Here is a 26304-nt window from a genome sequence, read left to right as displayed (position 1 = left end):
TGTATTTCATTTATGGCCTGGATGATTTGAGATGTGATGCCACATTGCTGGAAAAAGACATTATTTTTATTGCAATGATTCACATTATTTATACTTATAAATAATTCATACATTATAACTTAATATTATTTGAATAAAATATAATACATTTAATAAAAAATAAAATACATATTTATTTATTAAAAATATAATATTGGGGAAAAACCATTATATTTGTTTAGCATTGTATTCACACTTATTTTTAGACGTTGTCTTTTATTATTATTTTATTTTATTATATTTTAAATGAATAATATAAAAATATAATGTTTGATTAGCATTTTATTTTCTTTTATATTTATTTTTATTATTTATTTTATTTTAATTTACTTATTTTACTTTATTTACTTTATTTATTTTTATCTATTTTAGTTTATGGCAAATCAAAATTTTATGGTTTACTACTCATTTACACTTATTTATAGACACACACGCAGGCACCCACACATTCACACACAGTAATAAAAAAATAAATGAAATAAATAAATAAATAAATAATAATAATAATAATAAAAGAAAAATATCTAAATTATTATTTAATTTAATATAATATATAAATAATACAATACAAATATAATTGGAGAAAAATCATGTTTGATTAGCATTTTATTTTCACTTATTTATTTTTTATTATTCATTTTATTTTAATTTACTTATATTTTTTATCTATTTTAGTTTATGGCAAATGAAAATTTTATTGTTTACTACTCATTTACACTTATTTATAGACACACACGCAGGCACCCACACATCCACACACAGTAATAATAATAATAATAATAATAAAAGAAAAAAATATGAATTATTATTTAATTTAATATAATATATAAATAATACAATACAAATATAATTGGAGAAAAATCATGTTTGATTAGCATTTTATTTTTGCTTATTTATCTTTTATTATTTATTTTATTTTAATTGACTTATATTTTTATCTATTTTAGTTGTTTCTAAGTTGGAAACAAAAATGTAATTATTTAGTTAAATCATTCATTTTCTATTCAGCTTAGTCCCTTTATTAGTTTGGGATCGCCACAGCGGAATGAACTGCCAACTTATCCAGCATATGTTTTATGCAGTGGATGCCCTTCCAGCTGCAACCCACAACAGGGAAACACCAATACACACCCATTCACACACATACACTACGGTCAGAAATGGTCACTACGTGGGGGAAACCAGAGCACCTGGGGGAAACCCACACAAACACTGGCAGAAACTCCACACAGAAACACTAACTGACCGAACCGGGGCTCGAACCAGCGACCTTCTTGCTGTAAGGGAACTGTGCTACCCACTGCGCCACCGTGCTGCCCTTTATTTTATTTTAGCTTGGTTAAAAAAAGTATAATACACCCACTTAGTATAATGAGTTTAATTGATGTTATACCAGCGTCTCCATTTTGGGATGAAAAAAAATATTGTTTTGTTTTATTCATTTATTTATTCTAGACATTCTCAGGATTATATTATATTTTACATTACACTAATTAAATAAATTTTATTTAATTTTATTTATTTCATAGTTTAATTTCACTTTAAATGTAATTATAACCGCCCTTCTTAGTATAATAAGTTATTACTAAATGCTTTTATACCAGCATCACCATTTGAGATTCGTTCATTCTAGACATTCTCACCATTATATATATAAATATTTTAAATAAAATTTATGGCGGTTCATTCCGCTGTGGCGACCTCTGAAAGAAGGAAAAGGAAAAGGAAGGAAAATGAAGGAAGGAATGAATAAAATTGATATTCTCATTTAAATAAAATAAAATATTGTGAATTTAATTTAATTTAAATTTGGGCTGCACAGTGGTGCAATGGGTAGCACGTTTGCCTCACAGCAAGAAGGTCGCTGGTTCGAACTTCGGCTGAATCAGTTGGCTTTTCTGTGTGGAGTTTATTTGTGTTTCCTCCGGGTGCTCCGGTTTCACCCCACAAGTCCAAAGACATGCGGTACAGGTGAATTGGGTAAGCTAAATTGTCCGTAGTGTAAGTGTGTGAATGAGTTAATAATAATTTAGTAATAATTTAGTAAATGGATGTTTCCCAAGGATACTGTAGGTTGCAGATGGAAGGGCATCCGCTGCATAAAACATATGCTGGATAAGTTGGCAGTTCATTCCGCTGTGGTGACCCGAGATTAATAGAGGGACTAAGCCTAAAAGAAAATGAATTAATGAATTAAAATTGTATTTAATTTCAAGAGAAATCATTTTATTATATATTTATTATATTTTATTATTTTAATCCCAAGACTGATGTTATAACCACATGTTTATGATCATTATTTTCTCTGAATAAATATGTTCATAGAAATATGCACCCAGAATATCTCATTTAATGCATTCCTTCATTTTAACATATTGTCAGCATCAAAGCGTCTTATGAAGGCCCATTCCTGACTTTTACGGCATCAATCTCAATTTAAAGCATCATTAAGATCCTATAGCATAAGTAACAGACACACTGTCTTGTCCATCACACTCTGAAAGCAGCTTTAAACCTGCACTCATCAATCTCATAGCGCTAAGCAGATGGCAAAAGCCAAACAGTATTTGATGGTGGCCCTGCAAAATCTGTCCAGAGACGCGTTACATAAGGCTCATGTGCGAGTAGCCACGTTTACAAACTTGCCCACATTTATCCTGCATCCACACTCCATTCGGTCCCATCTGGATATACAGTAATTCCTTGACCCAAAACAGTGGTCAACCGGAGACACGTGTCCAAACACAGCCTTTATATGGCGTCTCTTCAGATTTAAACGACGGTAAGACAAGCGCAATTCATGATGTTTGTTTGTTCATTAATGAATGCTAATTAGAGTAAAGAGCAGTTAAGGTATAATATATTATACTTAGATATTTATATTGACACTATATGGACAACTTAGTTTTTACTGTGATGACGTTTTTTGTGTGTGAGAATCGTCTCGAAGGTACATTGTTGGAAATAGTGTGGATGTACTGTTGATATTTGTAATATTTCTCTTACGTCTTCTGTTTACAATAGTAGTTAGGCTTTTTTCATTTGGGTCTCTGCAGACCCCTGGTGGTCAATAAAGGTATTTCATGTTATGAATTAATTTGATAAATTGACGAATCACAATTAATTGAAACATTATGAAAAAAGATGAATATGATATAGAGGTTTAGTTCATGTTCTAGCTCATTGTCTAGTTATAGGTAGGCCCACACGAAATCTGCGTGCGCAGAATTCCGCCGATTTCCACAGATTTTTAGCCCATCATTAAGTCTGCTTATTTACTTGAGTAATTGTGTGTATATATATATATATATATATATATATATATATATATATATATATATATATATATATATATATATATATATATATATATTCAGTTTTAAAATTTATTAAAATTAATTGCTTTGTTTACCACATATAGTGGATCTAGTTGAATTTGCATTTTAAACATTAAATAAAAGTTTAAAAAGTATTACTTTTTATTTCACATATTAAGGTTATTATACTCCCAAAATAATTCAGCAGAAATCCGCAGATTTTTACCAAAATTCTCCGCAGAAATGGCAAAAATCGTCCGCAGATTCCATCTGGCCTTATAGTTATGAGAATACATGTAAAATAATACAAGTTAGGGAGTTATATAGGGGCAGCCTGGCAAAGAGGTTCGAGCCCTGGCTGTTGGCATTTCTGTTTTGAGTTTACATGTTCTCCCCATGTTTGTGTGGGTGTCCTAATTGTGACTTCAACTATATATGAGCAATTCCAGCGTTATGGATGTGACATTTGCAGTCAAAACTCAAAACATGAATTGATAGAAAGTATATTTTAACATTATATTGAAACAACTGTTTATATATTCCAAAACAACTAACCACAGAGTTATAAGAGCAGAAAAAGATCAATCTGTAAACATTTTTTATATTTTAAAATCAGAAAATAAACATGTGTTATGGATGTGACAAAAAAAATCAGCGAGTTTACAGTACACAATATACTTTGCAGAAAATATGTAAATTAAGTTGCACAACCCAAAAGAAATAATGCTAATCAACAGGAGAAGAGTCGGCTCACTATAAAACAAAAATGATTTATATATATATATACACACAATTGGGTTTTAATTTAAAAAATCTATATTAAATTTTTTTTCATGGAGGTAGATGGTAGAAAATGTAAAAAAAAAAAAAAAAAATTCTAAAAACCATCAATAAACTAATGTAAAAAAATAAAAAAAACTGTATACATCCAGTCTGAGGGACATGCTTGAAAATACTTGAATTTCAGACATATGAATTCAAGCTTATTTGTTATATTTATATGTTATTTCCTCAAGTGTGCTGTGCTGCTTTCAAAAACTGAACGAAAAAAATGAACGAGAAGTTAAATTTAAATCTTGCACAACAACTCTGACAAATAATCCACGTTTTTTCAATATTTCAGGAATCACATTTAAATAATACCATTGAATTCAAAGAAATTATTAAAGTTCTTTGAATATGACTGTTTAAAACGGTCTACATTTTTGAAAATGACACATACAAAACATCATCATTATTATTTGACCCTTTTAATGTAAATATTAAATGTAAGTGAAACATTAAGTACAAGAAGGAATTTCCTGCACTGTAAAACATATCTGTTAATTAACAGTTTCCGTGTTTTGTGATTCATTAATTTAAAATTTAACATTTAATTTTATTTAAAAGGTTGTGAATTGCATTTTGAGTACTTGATTGATGTTAAAAATTCAACTCTACAGTTTAACAAAGTGACTTTTATTGACATTTTAGTCATTTTAAATAATCTAATGTATTAGAAATAATATAAAAAAAATAAGTGTGTAAAATGACTGAACATGTACTGGCAGCTTATTACAAGGTTTTTGTACAGTAATATACCGTACAACACCAACCCAGACAAAATATCACTTTAAACTATTAAAAATGTTAATAAAAGTCACTTTTTCAAACTTTTCAAGGTTAAAAGTTGTTAGAAGAAAGATCAAGATCCCATAATGCAATTCAAAGCATAAATAAATGGAGAAAAATAAAAACATGAATCGTAAAATACAGAAAACTACTAATTTCCAGATAATTTTTTATGTTGTGTTGGGAATTAAAAAAGATGCTTCATTTAAAATTATTAGTGATTTGCTTGAATCTAAAAGAGTGGGAACTGTGTTGAAAGTAAAGGTAACATAAATGGATCATATACCTGATTAAAGTCTGATATTAACATTACATGTAAGTAAAACTTCATCAATCAAAAACATTATTCAGGGTAGCTGAGAGTGAGAATGTCTGGCATTTTTCTGAGAGTCAGGGCGATTATGGTGATGGTGCACACATGGGGAATTTTTCTCTGAAGTGTAACACTTGTAATAGCTGCCCTGAACGTCTTACTCTGCTGTAACACGCTCCTGGTATTTTAAAGACAAATGGCCTGTAGAACAAACATCATTACAGCAGTGACTCAGAGCTCTGTGTGTTTACTCTGCACTGACCAAACATTTTTACTTCTATTTACTGAAAGGTTAAGTTGTGTTAGCATGTTGACTGTTGTCTTACAAGCGTCAGTATGCAAACGCAAACACATTAATACTGTGTCTGACTAATGAGATATTTGTTACAGTTTTTACTCCACTGGTTATTTACCGTTGGACAAATTATTGTTACAAATTGAGCATTTTCAACATTATCACAAAGAGAAAAAGAAAAATGAAGAGACCACTTGGAAATTCTCAGTTTCTCTGGATTTTTTTCATTTATTTTGGTAAGGGTTTAATGAAAATGTTAAGATTTGTTTATATATGTTTTGTTATAATATTTTTTATAATATAATTTAGTTTTCATATTTGTTAATATATATTTTTATTCTCTAAAGGTCTAAAAGGTGGTAAAAAATCCTCTAAATTTAAAACAAAAGTATTGTTATTTAGAGTTTTGTAGCGGTCAAAATAACAAATATTTCATTTGTTGTGATTAGTAGTGGGGGGGGGGGGGGGGGGACTGCACGGTGGTGCAGTGGGTAGCGCGTTCGCCTCACAGCAAGAAGGTCATATACGTGGTATAGGTGAATTGGGTAAGCTAAATTGTCCATAGTGTATGTGTGTGAATGAGTGTGTATGGATGTTTCCTATTTATGGGTTGCAGCTGGAAGGGCATCTGCTGCATAAAACATATGCTGGATAAGCTGGCGGTTCATTCCGTGGCGACCCCTGATTAATAAAGGGACTGAACTGAAAAGAAAATGAATGAATGAATGAATAAATGGAAATCAGGGTTATTATTATTATTATTATTCCTTCATTCATTTTCCTTCAGCTTAGTCTCTATTTCAGAGGTCGCAACAGCGGAATGAACCACCTATTATTATTATTATTATTGATACTGATTGAAACCCTTGAAAAATATTGGCATGTTGTCTTAAAAAATTAATATCTCTGAAAGCTTGTTACCTTTTTGTTGTTATATGCAATATAATAAATGCTATACATTAAAACCTTTTTATTTTAAATTGTAAAGAAATGTCATTAGTAGTTTACAAAATAAAACTATTAATAATAAAATAATATTAACTACAAATATTAGTTCTGTTTCCCTGAGAAACATATATATTAATATGGACTGACACAGTTTCAATTTACTATAACTTCTATGTTAAGCTGCTTTGACAATCTACATTGTAAAAGTGCTATAGATATAAAGATGAACTGAATTAAATTAAATCGTAAATGAGGTAATGTTTTGGTGTTCACATCAAATTTAATTTATGAGAGTGTTTTTATTTACATAGAATGTAAAGTACAGATTCTAATGTTTCAAATATCTTTTTATTAAAAGAATAAAATGTGAAGTTATGGGTGAAAAAAATTCCATCATTACTCATTGTAACATATTTTTATACAATTAAACACACTTATATACTTACCAAGAAAATAAAAAGTGATCATGTTAAAGTTCATTTTATTTTTATTTTATTACAAATTGTTGTATATTGTTGTGAGAAACGGGTAAAAACATAAAGAGTGGCAAACTATGTGTATAAAAAGGGTTTTAATTTAAAAATATGTAAAAAAAATAATAATAATAGTAATAAAAGCCTAAAACCTGGGTACAGTAAATTATAAAATAATAATAATTATTTTTATAGTAGTTACCATCAGGGTGCGAATTGCAGGGGGGTTTGGAGCGGATTGACCCCCCAATTAAAGCTTGACTCCCCCTGAACAACGTTCAGCTGGTTTGTCAGCCCCTTAATAGTGAGAAATAGTTTTATTCATTCATTTATTTAAATTTTCGGCTAAGTCCCTTTAATAATCTGGGGTCGCCACAGCGGAATGAACTGCCAACTTATCTAGCATATGTTTTACGCAGCGGATGCCCTTCCAGCTGCAACCCATCACAGGGAAACATCCATACACACTTATTCACACTACAGACAATTTTAGCATAACCAATTCACCTATACCACATATCTTTGGACTTGTGGGGGAAACTGGAGCAACCAGAGGAAACACACGCGAACATGGGGAGAACATGCAAACTCCACACAGAAACGCCATTTGACCCAGCCGTTGCTCGAACCAGCGACCTTACTGCGAGGCGATTGTGCTACCCACTGCACCACCGTGTTGCCCAGAAATAGTTTTATATTTTAAATAATAACGTTAATGATTAAAATAACGGATAATATAAACATACATTTAATCACCCCTAATGGTTAATGCAAGAAAAAAAAATCATACAACAGTCTGAAACTGGCAGATCTAGTGCACCGAGGTGTTCACATGACACTTTTAGGAAAATTGGTATTGGTATCAACATATAGCCTAAAATACAGTAGAATTAGATGCCTAGTTTGTATAGTCTGACCTACAGTAACTTCTGAAATAACTAATCAAATGATAATGAAGGTCAGAGACTAAATATCCCTCAAAACACTGAACACTTAAATAGGTTAAATTAATAAATTAGATGTAATTTTAAAAAATATATGTAAATGACTGTAGCTTGTATCACACAAGCTACAGTAACATTACACTGTAAAACCTAATAAGGTAACTCAAACCATTTGATGAAATCGATTGCAACAAACCATTTAAGTTCAAAAACTAATCCTAATGAGTGCTGTGAATTGAATCCATTTCAGTAAACGAAGCACAGTAAAACACAATAAATGAAGTGAACTCAAACCAACCGAGTACTTTAAAACCCAATAATAAACCCAACTCAAACTGTTTGAGGAAACCGATTGCTACAAACCATTTAAGTAAAAAAAAAAACATTTATATGAGTACTGTGAACTTACTCAATTTAAGTTGATGTAATAAGGTATTTAATTAACACATTATGAGTAGAATTAACTTTCACTCATTTCATTCGATAAAGTTGACTGTTCGGTTTTACAATGTTCCAAAAAAGCTGATATGCACACACGCACGCACGCACGCACGCACGCACGCACACACACACACACACACACACACACACACACACGCACACAATGCCAATCTAAAGAGCCAATCTAAATATAAACCCTTTGAAATGTTTAACAATGGCGCCATCTTGTGTTCTATATAAAACAACTTCCCATCAAATGCCATTACTTCAGTTCTTAGTTAAATTTTTTTATTAGCTTTCATTTTATTTATTTGCTAAAGTGAACTTACAACAAAACAACAATTCTGCAAAGTGTTTTTTGAAGATAATATTAAATTATAGCCCCCACCACTATTATTGACAAAGCAACATTAACGAAGACAAAATTGAAGTTGCATGACTTCAAAACTTTGATTGTGAAAACAAAGATTGTGTCCACTTATATTGTTTATGTATTTTTTTTTTCCCGTGAAGTGTTCTTATCCCATTTATTTAGGCTACATTTTTAATTTGCTATTCTTCAATAGTGACTCTATCCTAACATCACAACACTAGGAAAGATATACACAACATTTAAACGCAATGCCGTTTGTTATTCCAACATAATACTTTCTCGAAAGCATTCGCCATGTACCAGGAAACTTCTAGCTAGTTATTGCATGATGGCATACATATTTTTCAGGAACAGAGCCAATGGCCAGAGCAGGAAGTTGGCGCACACCGACTGAGGCATATTTGTCAATGTGTACAGTTGCTTTGGGATCTTCAACATGGCCACCGTTGACACAGGTGAAAGCGATTCTGCACAGGTAAGAGGACGTTCACACATGACCTCTACATTTTACGCTCTATTCCTTTTCTCTTATTAACAAAAACTTTAAAGCAGAGTCCTTCTGTTGCTTAAGACAGTTGCGTGACAGCTGTGAAAGTCACGTTATGTTTGGTATGCAGTGTTCAGTCAGTGCTGATATATTTTTTTGTTGTGGTAAATGTTTTAACTGTGTTTTTAAACTGTTTTGGCTGGTTTGAATAAACGTGAAGTGTATCTATAAACAGGTGAGCGCGTATTTGCATATTTCGCGGGAGTTCTCTGACGAGCGCGTGTTTCTGTGACAGACTTCGATTTATTATCGTTTGTTGACGGATTCGTCAAGTTGTGAATGATTTCGTGCTTCAGGTGACAGCTCACACATTTCAGCAAACACTGTCTGACAAGCAGTTCATGTTTGTGCACTCATATAATAATCATACATACTGTATTTGACATATTCTGTACCATAGCTTGTATTCGAAACTCATTCATAACTCTCTACTGGTATTGGTTTTCATCTCGGGTTAATCTGTGCAGACCAGTTGTTGGAGAATTACAGTACTTGTTGTTAAGGTATTCTGAGAGGTTTTGTGTGCTGCTAAGGTGTTTTGGATGGAGACTTGCAGACCCGCCCACTCCATGAAAGCATATGATGTTGTTTTTGCCCTTTATAATAGTTAATACTTATGCTAATAAGGCAAAATGTGTATCTGGTAATGTTATTTAATAGATTAGTGAGCAGTTGTAATTTTTTAAACGATTTCATACATACATGCAACAAATGTGTTACTCACTGCTCATTGTTGAATTAATTGGTGTTTACTAATAGGCCCCTATTGTATAATAATAATAATAATAATAATAATAATAATAATAATAATAATCAGGGTTTCCTCTGTCTTAAAAAGTCTTAAAATGTCTTAAATCCCAAACATAAACTTTTAGCCCTTAAAAAGTTTTAAATTTGCCGAAATATTGTGTTGCAGGGCTTAAATCTTTTTTAAATAGGTCTTAATTTTCCTTCGTTCATGTATAGCTTCCCAATCTGGCCAAAACTCTTACAATCACCAACAATCCCTCTCAAAAAACTTTTAACTTTTATTTAAAAAGGTCATTTTAACTCTATTTATTATAATGGTTTAATTATTTTCCTTTCAATAACATTTGTTTAAAAGTGCTCTATGTATTTACTGCTGAGGACAATGCGCTGAACAGATTGTTGTGCATAGATTTAGTTTATTAAAGTTTTTAAAACTTTCAAAACATTTGTTCATTTTTTATTTTAAAGAAAGTTTATGTTGGAAAAAAGTGTCTGGATACAAGTAGAGCTTGCTTGTTTTTACACAATATTTAAAATATTTTGCAAAAAATATCAAAAATATTAAATGTTTGATTATTTATTACTGTATTATTAAATTTATTAAATTATTTAAAAAAATTTGATAGGGCAAATAATTTTTTTCCATCAGGGCCATTTGAAAAATTCCTTAGCCTTTAGTGCTTTATGAGTCAAAAATGTCATTCATATTGGTCTTAAAAATGTCTTAAAAAGTCTTAAATTTAACTTGGTGAAACCTGCAGAAACCCTGAATAATAATAATAATAATAATAATAATAATAATAATAATAATAAATTATGTAAATGATATAAAATACTACGAATAATAATGATAATAAATGGTAATAAAATGTATTAAATAATGATATTGTAAATTATATAAAACAAATAACAATATGTATTATTATTATTATTATTATTATTATTATTATTATTATACAAATTTATTTTAATACATAAATGGCCATTTCTAAAATACATTTTGTATAATTAAATTATAATAAAAAAAATTATTATTATAATAATGAAATTATGAATCGATTATTAGTTTGCATGTTCTCCCCATGTTCACATGGGTTTCCTCCGGGTGCTCCGGTTTCCCTTACTGTCTAAAGACATGCACTATAGGTAAATTAAAGAAACTGAAAATGAATGAACGAATAAATGAATGAATTGATTATAATTATGAAAATAATAATAATTATGATATTAATAAGACAAACTAGTAGCATAAATGAGCAATCACTTTCCATTATTCCCTCAATTTATGCATTATTTCATATTAATAAATCATTAACAAACAAATGAAGCAGTGATTAACATCAGTCACATTCATATTAAAATAATTGTAAAAAGTCTCATGAAATTAAATTTAAATGTAATTACATAATACTAAAAAAATGAGTTAAAGTATTAATGTATATTACAGATTAAACATTTAACATAAGCACCTTGGATTCATAAGATTCTATTAGACGTATTTATCAATTAATTATTCAGATATTCTTCTTCTGTCAAAATATATTATGTGATTTCTTATATTATGTACATTTTGAGACTTTTTATTTAGAACTTTATTCTGGAAAATGCAATGCAAAGACTTTAGAGCACAATCTCTAAATTTTTTCAGAATATAAGTGCATATTTTTCCTAATGCATTTGAATGCAAGAATTACTGTTTTTAATGCTATTTTAGTTAATGTGGTAAAGAATTCATAATTTTTGACTGTTTCTTATTTTTCTTGATGCATTTGAATGCAAGAATTACTGTTTTTTATGCTATTTTAGTTCATGTGGTGAAGAATTCATAACTTTTGACTGTTTCCTATTCTTCTTAATGCATTTGAAAGCAAGAATTACTTTTTTTTATGCTATTTTAGTTAATGTGGTGAAGAATTCATTACTTTTGACTGTTTCCTATTCTTCTTAATGCATTTGAATGCAAGAATTACTGTTTTTAATGCTATTTTAGTTCATGTGGTGAAGAATTCATAATTTTTGACTGTTTCCTATTCTTCTTAATGCATTTGAATGCAAGAATTACTGTTTTTTATGCTATTTTAGTTAATGTGGTAAAGAATTAATAATTTTTGACTGTTTCCTATTCTTCTTAATGCATTTGAAAGCAAGAATTACCGTTTTTTATGCTATTTTAGTTCATGTGGTGAAGAATTCATAACTTTTGACTGTTTCCTATTCTTCTTAATGCATTTGAATGCAAGAATTACTGTTTTTTATGCTATTTTAGTTAATGTGGTAAAGAATTAATAATTTTTGACTGTTTCCTATTCTTCTTAATGCATTTGAATGCAAGAATTACCGTTTTTTATGCTATTTTAGTTCATGTGGTGAAGAATTCATAACTTTTGACTGTTTCCTATTCTTCTTAATGCATTTGAATGCAAGAATTACTGTTTTTAATGCTATTTTAGTTCATGTGGTGAAGAATTCATAATTTTTGACTGTTTCCTATTCTTCTTAATGCATTTGAATGCAAGAATTACTGTTTTTTATGCTATTTTAGTTAATGTGGTAAAGAATTAATAATTTTTGACTGTTTCCTATTCTTCTTAATGCATTTGAAAGCAAGAATTACCGTTTTTTATGCTATTTTAGTTCATGTGGTGAAGAATTCATAACTTTTGACTGTTTCCTATTCTTCTTAATGCATTTGAATGCAAGAATTACTGTTTTTTATGCTATTTTAGTTAATGTGGTAAAGAATTAATAATTTTTGACTGTTTCCTATTCTTCTTAATGCATTTGAATGCAAGAATTACCGTTTTTTATGCTATTTTAGTTCATGTGGTGAAGAATTCATTACTTTTGACTGTTTCCTATTCTTCTTAATGCATTTGAATGCAAGAATTACTGTTTTTAATGCTATTTTAGTTCATGTGGTGAAGAATTCATAATTTTTGACTGTTTCCTATTCTTCTTAATGCATTTGAATGCAAGAATTACTGTTTTTATGCTATTTTAGTTAATGTGGTAAAGAATTAATAATTTTTGACTGTTTCCTATTCTTCTTAATGCATTTGAAAGCAAGAATTACCGTTTTTTATGCTATTTTAGTTCATGTGGTGAAGAATTCATAACTTTTGACTGTTTCCTATTCTTCTTAATGCATTTGAATGCAAGAATTACTGTTTTTTATGCTATTTTAGTTAATGTGGTAAAGAATTAATAATTTTTGACTGTTTCCTATTCTTCTTAATGCATTTGAAAGCAAGAATTACCGTTTTTTATGCTATTTTAGTTCATGTGGTGAAGAATTCATAACTTTTGACTGTTTCCTATTCTTCTTAATGCATTTGAATGCAAGAATTACTGTTTTTTATGCTATTTTAGTTAATGTGGTAAAGAATTAATAATTTTTGACTGTTTCCTATTCTTCTTAATGCATTTGAATGCAAGAATTACCGTTTTTTATGCTATTTTAGTTCATGTGGTGAAGAATTCATTACTTTTGACTGTTTCCTATTCTTCTTAATGCATTTGAATGCAAGAATTACTGTTTTTAATGCTATTTTAGTTCATGTGGTGAAGAATTCATAATTTTTGACTGTTTCCTATTCTTCTTAATGCATTTGAATGCAAGAATTACTGTTTTTTATGCTATTTTAGTTAATGTGGTAAAGAATTAATAATTTTTGACTGTTTCCTATTCTTCTTAATGCATTTGAATGCAAGAATTACCGTTTTTTATGCTATTTTAGTTCATGTGGTGAAGAATTCATAACTTTTGACTGTTTCCTATTCTTCTTAATGCATTTGAAAGCAAGAATTACTGTTTTTAATGCTATTTTAGTTAATGTGGTGAAGAATTCATTACTTTTGACTGTTTCTTATTCTTCTTAATGCATTTGAATGCAAGAATTACTGTTTTTTTTATGCTATTTTAGTTCATGTGGTGAAGAATTCATAACCTTTGACTGTTTCTTCAAATCTAAATTTGCATGAACACGTGGTTTGTTAGTGGTTGCTGCTTGAAACATTTATTTTGTGGATGTTTGCGTAGACAGCATGTTTGATATCTGTAACGCAGGCATTTTCTGTAGCGGCAGTTCAAAGTTAATGGTTTATTATTGCAATGTGTGTAAGCTATTAGGTGGAACAAGGAAATGCAAGCTATTCAGATGTTCAGAACAGGCTGGATAAAGAAATCCTGCCCCTGAAGCTTGAGAGTAATAGAGAGAGAGAGGCCAAACAACATGCATTTACTCTTTCCATCCCATGTATGGAGATCAGCTCTATGTAAACTATGTAAAGTGTGTCTGTTTCTTGGTTTCAAGTTCCTGACAAAAGCCCGATTGCCTCAGAGTGGCTTAATATTAAGATTTACTTTTACTCTTTGTTTACTCTTATTAATACAGTTGCATTAATTTTGAATGTAAATTATTTGAATATTATAATTATTTGAATATTAATAAAAGCCTAATAAGCATTTTCATGTAAAACAAAACATTTAAATGATAACAGTTTAGGATTTGAAAAGCTCAGATGCAAAAACCTCTGTATTTTTTTTTTCAAAAGAGTATTTTTTATTGGTTTATGCTTATTCTGCTGAAATTCTTGATTCTGAAGGGTGTGCATTAAATTAGTTGATCCAGTCAGTTTTGATCACTTCTAAACGTTAATTTTGTCACTGTTTTGGTGTACACTAGTTTATAGACATCCTAAAAACTAGCAATACTGATATTAACATCTCAAAACCTTACTTTTGATTTCATGGGTGCTTTGAATAGCATTAAACAAAGTATTTTAAATTAATGTTATTATCTTTATTCAAGTCAAAAATTGTATCTGTTAATATTATTTGGTGAGTCTGACTAAAAAAGATTAATAAGTCCTGTAAGAAATGTATTACTAACTACTCGTTAATGAACTGATGTTAATTGATATACCTATATTGTAACCAGTAATAATAATAATAATAATATATTATTTATTTAAATTAAGATAAAAAATATTTAAATTAAAAATAAAGAATATTATTTTGTATTAAATTATTATTATTACTACTACTACTACTACTATAAACAATAATGATAAAAAACAACAACAACAACAACAACAACAATAATAATAATAATAAAATAACAATATTTTTAATAACAATAATATTAATTATTTAAAAAATAAAAAAATAAAGGGGTGGGTATTCTTCTTCTTCTTCTTCTTCTTCTTATTATTATTATTATTATTATTATCATCACTACTATAAATAATAATAATAATAATTATTATTATATTTATTTATATAGAAATAAATAAAGGAGTACATATTATTTCATATGATTATTCTGATTATTCTGATTATTCTGATTATTATTATTATTATTATTATTATTATTATTATTATATTATTACTACTATAAATAATAATAATATTTATAGTAATAATAATAACAATAATAATTGTAAAATATTAATATTAATAATATTATAATTATTATAAATATTATAAATATCATTAACAATAGGGTGGTGCAGTAGGTAGTGCTGTCGCCTCACAGCAAGAAGGTCGCTGGTTCAAGCCTCGGCTGGGCCAGTTGGCGTTTTTGTGTGGAGTTTGCATGTTCCTCCGGGTGCTCCGGTTTCCCCCACAGTCCAAAGACATGCGGTACAGGTGAATTGGGAAGGCTAAATTGTTCGTAATGTATGAGTGTGAATGAGTGTGTATGGGTGTTTCCCAGAGATGGGTTGCGGCTGGAAGGGCATCCACTGCGTAAAACATGTGCTGGTTAAGTTGGCGGTTCATTCTGGTGTGGCAACCCTGGATTAATTAAGAGACTTAGCTGAAAAGAATGAATGAATCATTAATAATAATAATAATAATAAGAATATATATAGTAATCAAAATAATAATAATAGAAGTAAAAATATTATTATTATTATTATTATTATTATTATTAATAACAATATTAACAACAACAACAATAATACATTATTTATTTAAAAATAAAGGGGTGGATATTATTATTATTAATATAAATATAATAATAATAATATTAATAATAATAATACATAGTTATAATAATAATAATGTCCACCCCTTTATTTATTTATTTATTTTCAAGACCCCATTCATCTATTGCATTTTTGCTGTATGTAATTTTTTTTTTATTTTTAAAACAATTGTTATTTTTATCATTATTATCATTAATATTTTATCCTTTTGACTTTAATACATAAAATAATAAAAAAAATAATTTTTCCAAATATATTTGGTTATTTCTTTCATTGCCTTCCGCAACAGCAAAAGCCCGTCTGATGCACTCATTACATGCTCAGCGTGAAAATCTGAGTGCATCACATTCAAGCTGTCTATTCTCAAGGCTTCTTCTGGAGATAAACAAACGAGCCAGTGATGCGTAGATGATGCAGACGTAACAAATGCTGGCCCATGACTCACTGTACTGCTGGTTCATTTTGACTGACGCAGCTGGCGATGATACACAGATCATGAATGAGTCCCTCTTTTAGCGATCGTGGTGAAAAGAGAGACTAGCCCTGCAAGCCATGATCTGTCTTCGGTATGGACGACTCCAGCTGACCGGCTGACTAACCTTTAGGTCATGCTGTCGGTTGAGAGATCTCGTTCCAGCAACACAGTGAAAATCAGGACAAAAGGTCATTTAAAATGCCTTACGATGACTAGTTAACCCGTCCGTGTCCAAAGTGGTACTTTAAACTGGCTGTACAATATTTTGTTTCAGCATTGAGATCACAGTATGCGCATTTGTAGTAGTCACATCACAGGGTGTTTCAACCTTTAGTCTGAATTATAGTTGACCAGAAGCCACAGAACACATGTAATTTGTTTAAGTTTAGCCATAATAGAGTAAAAGTATCATTAGACTGTGTTTTTCCAGGTGTGTGACTGAACATTTTGTAAGTTTAAAACATTTGAGCACAGTAAATTATAACTTCAGACGTATAACAAAGATTACTTGTATTTCATTATTTTGTACGATGAAGACTAAAAACTGTTATTTTACGATTGTACTGCAAAAAATGTCTTGTGTAAAACATAATGGAAACATAATATTATTTTACTTACTCCATTGGCATTTTATTTTGCTCGTTTTAAGGAAAAAATTGCTTAATTTTGCAACCCAGGCTCATTCTGAGACCGTAGTCCCGTAGGCGTTTCTGGAGGCCGCAAATATGTAGACCGCAAATATACAAATATGTAGCCGGAGGTACGTACGGCTGCATTTCATTTATTTAAGCGAACGCTGCGGAGCGGTGTGACGCCGTTCCTTTCGGCGCTTGCCAGCCGGCCGCTCGCCTCCGTGTGGAGGGCTGTCCCACCGCAACCAGTTTGTCCGGTTAGCTCATGAAAGTCCGGTGCTTATGAAAATACTATTGTTTGGGTTGGAGGGATGGAGAGGGCTTGGTTAGTCAATCGGTCAGTTATTCAGTCAGACGACAGTGGCCTCTGGTGGATTTACGTGAGTAGAGCAGGCTCAAATGGCACTCGTAAAAGAAATTTGAGATCTGAAAAAGTGTACACAGCGGCCTCTGGTGGATTCTGGTAAACAAAACCTGCAAAAAAAATGTACCTCCTAGAAGTATTTGGTGCTCTCCAGAAATGTATGTATAGGTATGTTTTCAGAATGAGCCTAGGTTGCAAGAAAATTTCATAGCATGTCTTATTACTTTTTTTAATCCGGAGAAAGTCTTATTTGTTTTATTTTGGCTAGAATAAAAGCAGTTTCAAAACTTTTTTAAAGCCATTTTATGGTCAAAATTATTAGCCTCTTTAAGCTATATTTTTTTTATAGTCTACAGAACAAACAATCGTTATACAATAACTTGCCTAATTACCCTAACCTGCCTAGTTAACCTAATTAACCTAGTTAAGCCATAAATGTCACTTTAAGCTGTATAGAAGTGTCTTGAAAAAATCTAGTCAAATATTATTTACTGTCATCTTAGTAAAGATAATAAATCAGTTATTAGAAATGAGTTAATAAAACTATTATGTTTAGAAATGTGTTGAAAAAAATCTTCTCTCCGTTAAACAGAAATTGGAGGAAAAAATAAACGGGGGATAATAATTCAGGGGGGCTAATAATTCTGACTTCAAATATATAAATCAGAAAAATGTAATATTGCAATGTCAGGTTTTTCCAATATCATGTGGTCCTACTTTAAACCTTGTTTTTTTGCACTAAGACCTCGTTTACAGTTGGTATTACGACTAACATTAGATTATGTCTAAATGGGGTTTACTTTTGACCTAAGCTCTTTTAATATGCTACATTTATAGGGGACCTATTATGTAAGAATGACTTTTATGTGCAGTTTAAACAAGGTTGTGTGGCAAAAGTCTGTGAATATAACCAACTTCTAATGGTAAAAATGTAAACATTTTATTTTATATAATTACACTTCATAAAAACTGTCGGCAGAAACACTTTGATTGACATTCTCCCGTTTCACGTGTCATCAGAGGGGGAAAGCCCCACCTATTAGGAACGTTCATAATGTTCATTAGCTTAGGACAGTTAGTCTTGTTTTTGAATCTGCTACTATGCTGACAGGCATTTGTAGCTCCACCCTCTTTTGAAAAGAGCACAATCTTATTTGAATTTAAAGTGACAGTCACCAAAATGGCCTAATTAGGATCAAAGCCTACAAGGGACAGTTTCAAAGAATTATAAAACTTTATTTGTGGGTGTGTGAGCTGAAACGTCACATACACTGTAGGGACATCAGAGAATAATTTTACATTCTGTAAAAAGGGCATAATAGGTACTCTTTAATAAATGCTATGCTAGTGTTAGTTTAGTTTAGTTAATGTTAAGAAATGTAAACAAGTGGGTCATTCTTTGAAAAGAGCTTTTTGGCTTTCCATACCTAGGGCACAAAGTATGTTCTAAAAATCCTAAAATGGTTTCAAACAGGTTTACTAATGAAATGATCATTTCTAATAGTACAGAACTTGCACTCTTCAAGTTGGCCTTAATTGACTAAAAGGAGACATTTGCCATGTCTGGAGTATATTTGGAATGAATCTCTTGTAGCATGATCACATACATCATGACTAATAAAAAGCATAGTTTATTACATTTGCAAACACTATTACCATTTGTTAATTATTCACACATAACCTTGTGTCAAAAGTGATGAATCAACATTTTAATACATAATCAATGGCTTCATTTTCAAAGTTTATACTAATGTTTACTGGAATTATACCGAATGTTATTTTAGTTTGCACTTTTTTTGCAACTACCAGGCCCTTTTGTAGTGTATTCAAAGCCTAAATTGTAAACTTGTGATTGTTATGACATCTAAATGTGTACCCTCTGTGAAATTTAAGTCTGAAAGGCATGTATATATATATACTGCACAAGTCCAGCGTGCCCAAAGGATTGTTCTTAGCATTGTTTCACATCAGAGGTTTACCTTTGGACTCTAGTAATCTATTATGTCTGCTAACATCTTGGTAACTTCAGAAACCATGGTTGTATCCATAAAAATTTATGGAGCTGAGTTAAAGGCTTTTCAATGCAGTCAGAAAAACTGAATTTAACAAGTTACTGAAATATACTGAAAATTAACAGTTGTTGTAAGACGTGTTAGTATAGATTGTGAACATACTTACCTATATATATATATATATATATATATATATATATATATATATATATATATATATATATATATATATATATAATAGATAATAAAAGTACAGCTGTAAATTTTAAGGACCAGATTTGCTGCACCATTTACTGCATCCTTGGCATTAAAACAGTACTGTCAGTATAGCTAAACACATGCAGAGTGAAGATGAGTGATAAAAGGTTTGAACACAGATACTTTTGCACCTGACCTTACTGAATATGCATTTTTGGGAACTTCCGGATTAGAAATAGATTTTATGGGAGGAGAGTATTTAAATTAATCATGCAAAGCAATTTATGTTTGCATCATTATTTAATGGCTTAAAACAATGTGTTAAATAGTGTGCTTGAAATGGTTGTATTAGTTGTTGCCAGGACTATTCAATGCAGAGAACAGAGAGTTTTAGTCATTTAGCAGATGCTTTTGTCCAAGTCAACTTTTAATTAAGGAAGCATTCAGCGATTCAACAAGAAGAGGCAATACACACAAGAAGTGCTAATTATACAAAGGAACTGTTTGATGATATACTTTGGCTTAGGGATTTTAGACTGACCAAAACAACATTTCAGATGTTTTACAATGTGGTCAGTCCATTGATTTGTCTAATAATGCCGTCCCATTGTGTCCATTTGCAACCCAGGCTCTTTATGGATACATACCCCTGTATACATTTCTGGAGAGCATGAAATATGTCCCAGGAGGTTTTTTTTTATACTGACCAGTACCCCACCTACCCCCAATTCAGAAAAAAAACCTCACGGCCGCCTGATTTTTACCACGTTTTCAGATCTTACCACATTCTCACCTGGTTATTTACTTGTTTATTTAATTTTTTTGCTGTTTGTTTTTGTTTTACCTATTTTCTGGAATTATTCTTTACCAGAATCAAACCCCATCATCGCGGTCAACTCTCTGCATTTCTAGTTCACCAACATACGGGGTAAGCTACTGGGCAGACTGGTAACAGCGGAAAAGCCGTCCACACGGAGGTAAGCCGTTAGCTGGTAGCGCGAAAAGAAACAGAAGCCGTCGTTGGCGTCATACTGCCCTGTAGCGCACGTTTTAAATATAAAATGCAGCCATACGTAGCTCGATAATTGAGAGCTACATGGCTACATAATTCACACTCTCCAGAAATGTATAGTGGTACGTTTTAACAATGAACCTGTGTTGTCCATTTTTGTTATCACGTGATCTGTTAAAACAAAATCACATGACGTTTTGGATGCGCATGCTGGAATTTATGCAGTAAATGTGTTTCCATCATAGTTTTGAGCATTTGTTCTTATTGGATAAAAATCCTAGTCAGTTGTGCGTATAGGTTTTACTCACGTTTTATTAACTGATGCTCCTCTTGGCATTTCCATTTAGCATTTTTTATTCAATATTACAAAATACGCATAAAAAATAGGTGGATGGAAACATAGCTATTGTTAGTCCATGTTAACTTATCTGACTAATATTAGTAAATGAAACCTTTTTGTAAAATGTCTCATCTGTAGAGCTTTACAGTGAGATCTTCACATGAGATTTAGAGCTAGTGAAGTATAATAATCACTCTCAGTAACGGCTGTCAGTGATTAGCAGTATTTGTGTGTTTATTTAAAGAAGCAGTCTGTGGTGAACATGGAATGTGGTCCCAGTGATGCGCTACTGACTATTAACCACACAAGCTTTCATCCTAACAGAAATATACACGAGTAATAATTCAACTTTATTAAAGGATATGTGGATCTAAAACTCTATATTCCATGCTGTATTTTCTCAGTCAGAGTTTCCTTAAGTTGCTCCAGGTGTTGTGCACCATTTAGTGTGTTACAAACAAATTACACAACATCTAAGGAATTTTCCTAGGGGCAAAGTATGATATCGGGTGGTAAACTATATATCTGGTGGACCATAGTGGCTTAATGCTCTTCCAACTTTTGCTATGCAACCATCTGAGGACCTAAAAAATCTCTTTTGTGCCAACCATGAGGAAACTGGCAGAGAGCAGACAGAGACTATAAATCCTAGAAGAGAAGAAGCAGCCTTTCTGAATAATGTTTAAGTCTGCAGTTCTTTGGGCACTGATGTGCCACATTTGCCTTTCTAGCTTTCTGAGTTGTGGCTGTTATTTATGTGAGAGGGCTGTGTGTTAAGCTGTATGTCTTTTATACTGTATCCTGTTTAGTTGTCTTTGTGTGTGTGTGTTTTTCATGGTTAGTGGCTCTGGATATTTGCACAGTAACTCTGTGGTCTGATTGTTTTGTGGTGGGACAGCTGAGATGGCGTATTTAAAAAAAAGGCATATTAATGTGAAGATGGAAAAGATCAAATGGTCAGCTAACTTGCTCTAAAATGGTTTAAATAAAGTAGCTGTGCGATATGGCTGTATATTGGCACTGGTCGCAGGCCGAGTGCCTTATTTTCCCACCAGTGATGATATACATCGATTATGCCATCGAACTGTTGTATAAACGCAATCTAACACTTGTAGCAGTGCGATGTTGTGTTTATACAACAGTGTGATGGCATAATCGTGTATATAAAAAGAAAATCAAACGCGGGGAGTCTCAAATTCTTTTGTACGATGAACTGCTTTCTTCCACCATTCATTCACATATGGAGCTGACGTCAGAACAGAGAAAAACTGTCACCAATGTCACTTTAGAGCTAGTATTTGAATGATTCTCTAGCATAATGTCCAAAGCGATGGCAAAACAGGTGAATTTGCTTACATTTTAAGATTATAAGGCTGAAAGGCCTGAAATGCCATCAGTCTACAGAGATTTCCCAGTATTTCTTTAATGTTGCAATCGGGATTTCACATAAATTCACCCCGAAAAAGCTAAAGCAAAGCAAACACTACCAGATTACTATGGTATAAATACAGCACTATAACATACCAAAGAGAAAGATCGACTTAGAGTGTCACATACCAGTTCTCTAATGATTTTTTCAGCTGTAGTTTGAAATGTTAGCTGAGAAAATACTGTTTTTCTCTCCTGAGGACTTATTATGCAGTCTCTGTCGCCATCTTGTGGTGGAACGTCAGCCGTCTTTGCTCTGCTCAGTATGACAGACTGATGGCAGCTGATCATACCTGCCAAAATTTGTCTCTGAAAATCCAGGAGACCGGGGGAATGGGATGTTCGGGGGTGAGGTCTCTGAATAACACTGTTGAGAACCGGGATAGGATGGGGTTTTGGGTGGCCGTTGCGATCGGGTACTGTACCAAAGTTGGCGAACCCGGGGGTGTTTATAGACTGTACCAAAAAAAAAAGGGGGGGGGAGGGGGTGAATTTACGGGAGTTTTCCGGGAGAAATAACAAAACAGGATGGTTGCAGGAGATTGGTCTGAAATACGGGAGACTCCAGGGAAAAACGGGAGTGTTGGCAGGTATGCTGCTGATGCACTGAATCTCAGAAATTATGAATATTTAAAATAAGCACTATTCTTATAAATACACTGCAATCTAAACAACTACATTCTCTTCTAAAAAAGCCTCAAAAGTACATTATGTTGTCCAACAGCTGCATATTTGTCAAACTAGTGAGTTTATTGCTGCTGTCACTGTATGTAATACACCAGAGAGAAGAGGCTGTATGAATGCTGTTTCTGCAGAATATCTCACGGCTATCAGCCAATCAGATTCAAGAACCGGACAGAACTGTTGTATATATATATATATATATATATATATATATATATATATATATATATATATATATATATATATATATATATATATATACATTTATGTGTGTGTGTGTGTGTTTCTCAGAATATATGATTTTTCATTTTATTCTATTTTCATTTCTTACAAATTTAACATAAAAATAGTGTAATTTTGAGCATTATTGTATTTTTAATGATTTTTCAGGTGCATAAAATAAAATAGCCAGCAGCTAGCTCTCTGCAACTCTCACATGGTTACCCACTGAAGCTAAGCAGGGCTGCGCCTGGTCAGTACCTGGATGGGAGACCACATGGGAAAGCTAGGTTGCTGCCCAAAGTGGTGTTAGTGAGACCAGCAGTGGGCGCTCAACCTGCAGTCTGTGTGGGTCCTACCACCCCAGTGTAGTGAAGAGGATTCTATACTGCTCAGGGAGCAACGTCTTTCGGATGAGACAGAGGTCCTGACTCTCTGTGGTCATTCAAAATCCCAGAAAGAAGTAGGGGTTTCACCCCAGCATCCTGGCCAAATTTGCCCACTGGCCTCTATCCATCATAGCCTCCAATCCATCTCCATATGATACTTGGCTTCATCACTCTGTCTCCTCTCCACCAATCAGCTGGTGTGTGGTCTGGCACAATATGGCTGCCGTCCTCAGGTGGATGCTGCACACTGGTGGTGAATGAGGAGATCCCCTCAACGTCTAAAAGCGAGTGTCCAGAAAAGTGCTATATAAATGTAAGGATTTATTATTATTGTTATTATTAAAAATGTGGCATGACTTCAGGCATGATTTTATTTATTTGTGCTTTATGTGGAATAACCCAGATTTTCAATCTCAACAAATGATAGCAATTGTAATTCTGCCGAGTTTATTTGAGTTTATTTATAAAATTTGAGTTAAGGTTAGTGCAACATTTTTGTATAAATACTGATTACATTTAAATGTGTGTGTGTGTGTGTGTGTGTGTGTGTGTGTGTGTGTGTGTGCGTGCGTGCGTACGTGTGTGTGTGTGTGTGTGTGTGTGTGTGTGTGTTTTCATATGTGTGTGCGTGAAATTATATCTAGAAACATTTAGAAAACCTCTTCACACACGTATTTAAGTGACATCATATTTATATAATGTGTGAAAATCCTCTAACACAAATAGGCTTTTGTTCTTGAGTTTGTGTGTTTTGGCCCTCATTTGTATTCCTGTAGTGTTTCAGAGATATTCAATGAATGCGGCAGTTGTTTTGTTTACTATGGGGACTGTCTTGCATACTGTGCTCCAGGCGTTCAAGCAAGTACATTGAAATGTTATGAAGGCCTACTGACACCTGAACTCACATCACATCTGCACAAATCACACATACTGTAGCCTTTACTGATTAAACATGCCATTTATTCTGTAAAATGTAGATTATATGCAGGGGTATGGAAAGTATTCAGCCCCCCTACATTTTTTTTTGTTATATTGCAGCCATGTGCTTAAATAATTTACGTTAATTATTTTCCTCATTAATGTATTCACAGCACCGCATATTGACAGAAAAACACAGAATTGTTGACATTTTTGCAGATTTATTAAAAAAGAAAAACTGAAATATCACATGGTGTTACCATCCTGTAGTTTCAACCTAGTGGACCATTTTGAACAAGTTAGACCTAGGTCTAATCAATCACAGAAATGTCAACTGACCCAGCCGGGACTCAAACCAGCGACTTTCCTGCTGTGAGGTGACTGTGCTAACCACTGAGCCACCGTGTCACCTTACTATTACCAGTTCTAATCAGTATGATTAATTAATAATGTTTTATTAATATTAAGAATGACATAATCTACATAAATTCAAAATGTCCATACATTGAAAGCTAAGCAGAATTGTGCTTAGATTATTGCTGTCTTGGATAAATCAGTGATGAGATACAAGATTAATTTTAATGCTTTTTTCATGAAGTATCACATAAAAAATACCACAACACTCCCACAGAATTATATTTACATAATATTAATGCCAAAAATAACAGGCCTGAGAAACCTGAGAAATAAATGCATGACATTTTGCTTCAATAATACTGGGATGAAATAATGCAGGTTTAACTTTATATATATTTTTTGTACCTGGTGTAAATTTGATTTACAGAATAAAGCAAATGATGGTGAAATATTAGCATTTAAATAAAAATGTAAAATATTGTTTACATTTATACTGCATTAATAGGCCCACACGGAATCTGCGAGCGCAATTTCTAAATTGGGAAATCATATTAGCAGCCAATGATTATCAAAGTACAGCATTGTTTACAGTCAGTTAGCTAGTGTTAATGTTGTTTTGAAGTTATACTGGCATGCCTATTCTGACCGAATATTCTAATTAGCATGGTAAGCTATATAGAAACAGTTCAATGAACGAATGTGCAAATATAAAACCAACTTTATCTCAATCAGCCCATCATTGATTTTGTTTATTTACTTGTGTAAATTACTGTAAATTTATACTATATATTCAGTTTTTAAACCAATTTCAGTAATATTATTGACTTATATGAAATGATTCATATCATTTATTTACAATACAGTTTGTAAAGTAATATTTTTTGTCTTTTAGTAGATATATTATATGAGAGACTTAATTTGTTTGCTAAATAAAGTGGATCTAAATAGATTTGGATTGTAAACCTTAAATAAAAGTTCAAATGTTAAGGTTTTAGTTATGATACTCCCAAAATCGTTCCACAAAAATCCGCAGATTTTTAACAAAATTTTGCGCAGAAATAGCAAAAAATGCCCGCAGATTCCATCTGGCTCTATGCTTTAATTATTAAAATAAACTATAAAAAGACAAATATGTCTTACAAATACGCTGCCATTACATGCAGTATGCAAAACACAGGCTCATTGCGAAAACATTGCCCTATATACATTTCTGGAGAGCACGAATTATGTAGCC

The 26304-nt window shown here is 31.8% G+C and overlaps 1 protein-coding gene across 1 annotated transcript in view; it reads left to right on the top strand.

The window, feature by feature from the left end:
* The first annotated feature begins 9132 nt into the window (after positions 1-9132).
* The window catches only part of ank3b (ankyrin 3b), a 303338-nt gene continuing 286166 nt past the window's right edge, over positions 9133-26304 (top strand). Inside the window, exon 1 of the mRNA XM_056470181.1 lies at positions 9133-9229. Coding sequence (XP_056326156.1) covers positions 9191-9229 — 39 coding nt within the window. The 5' untranslated portion in view covers positions 9133-9190. The remainder of the gene's footprint in view (positions 9230-26304) is intronic.

This window comes from Danio aesculapii, chromosome 12 (assembly GCF_903798145.1).
Source record: "Danio aesculapii chromosome 12, fDanAes4.1, whole genome shotgun sequence".
In the NCBI taxonomy this organism is placed as follows: Eukaryota; Metazoa; Chordata; class Actinopteri; order Cypriniformes; family Danionidae; genus Danio; species Danio aesculapii.
The sequence above is the reverse complement of the archived record's forward strand: the minus strand, read 5'-3'. Positions and strand labels throughout refer to the sequence as shown.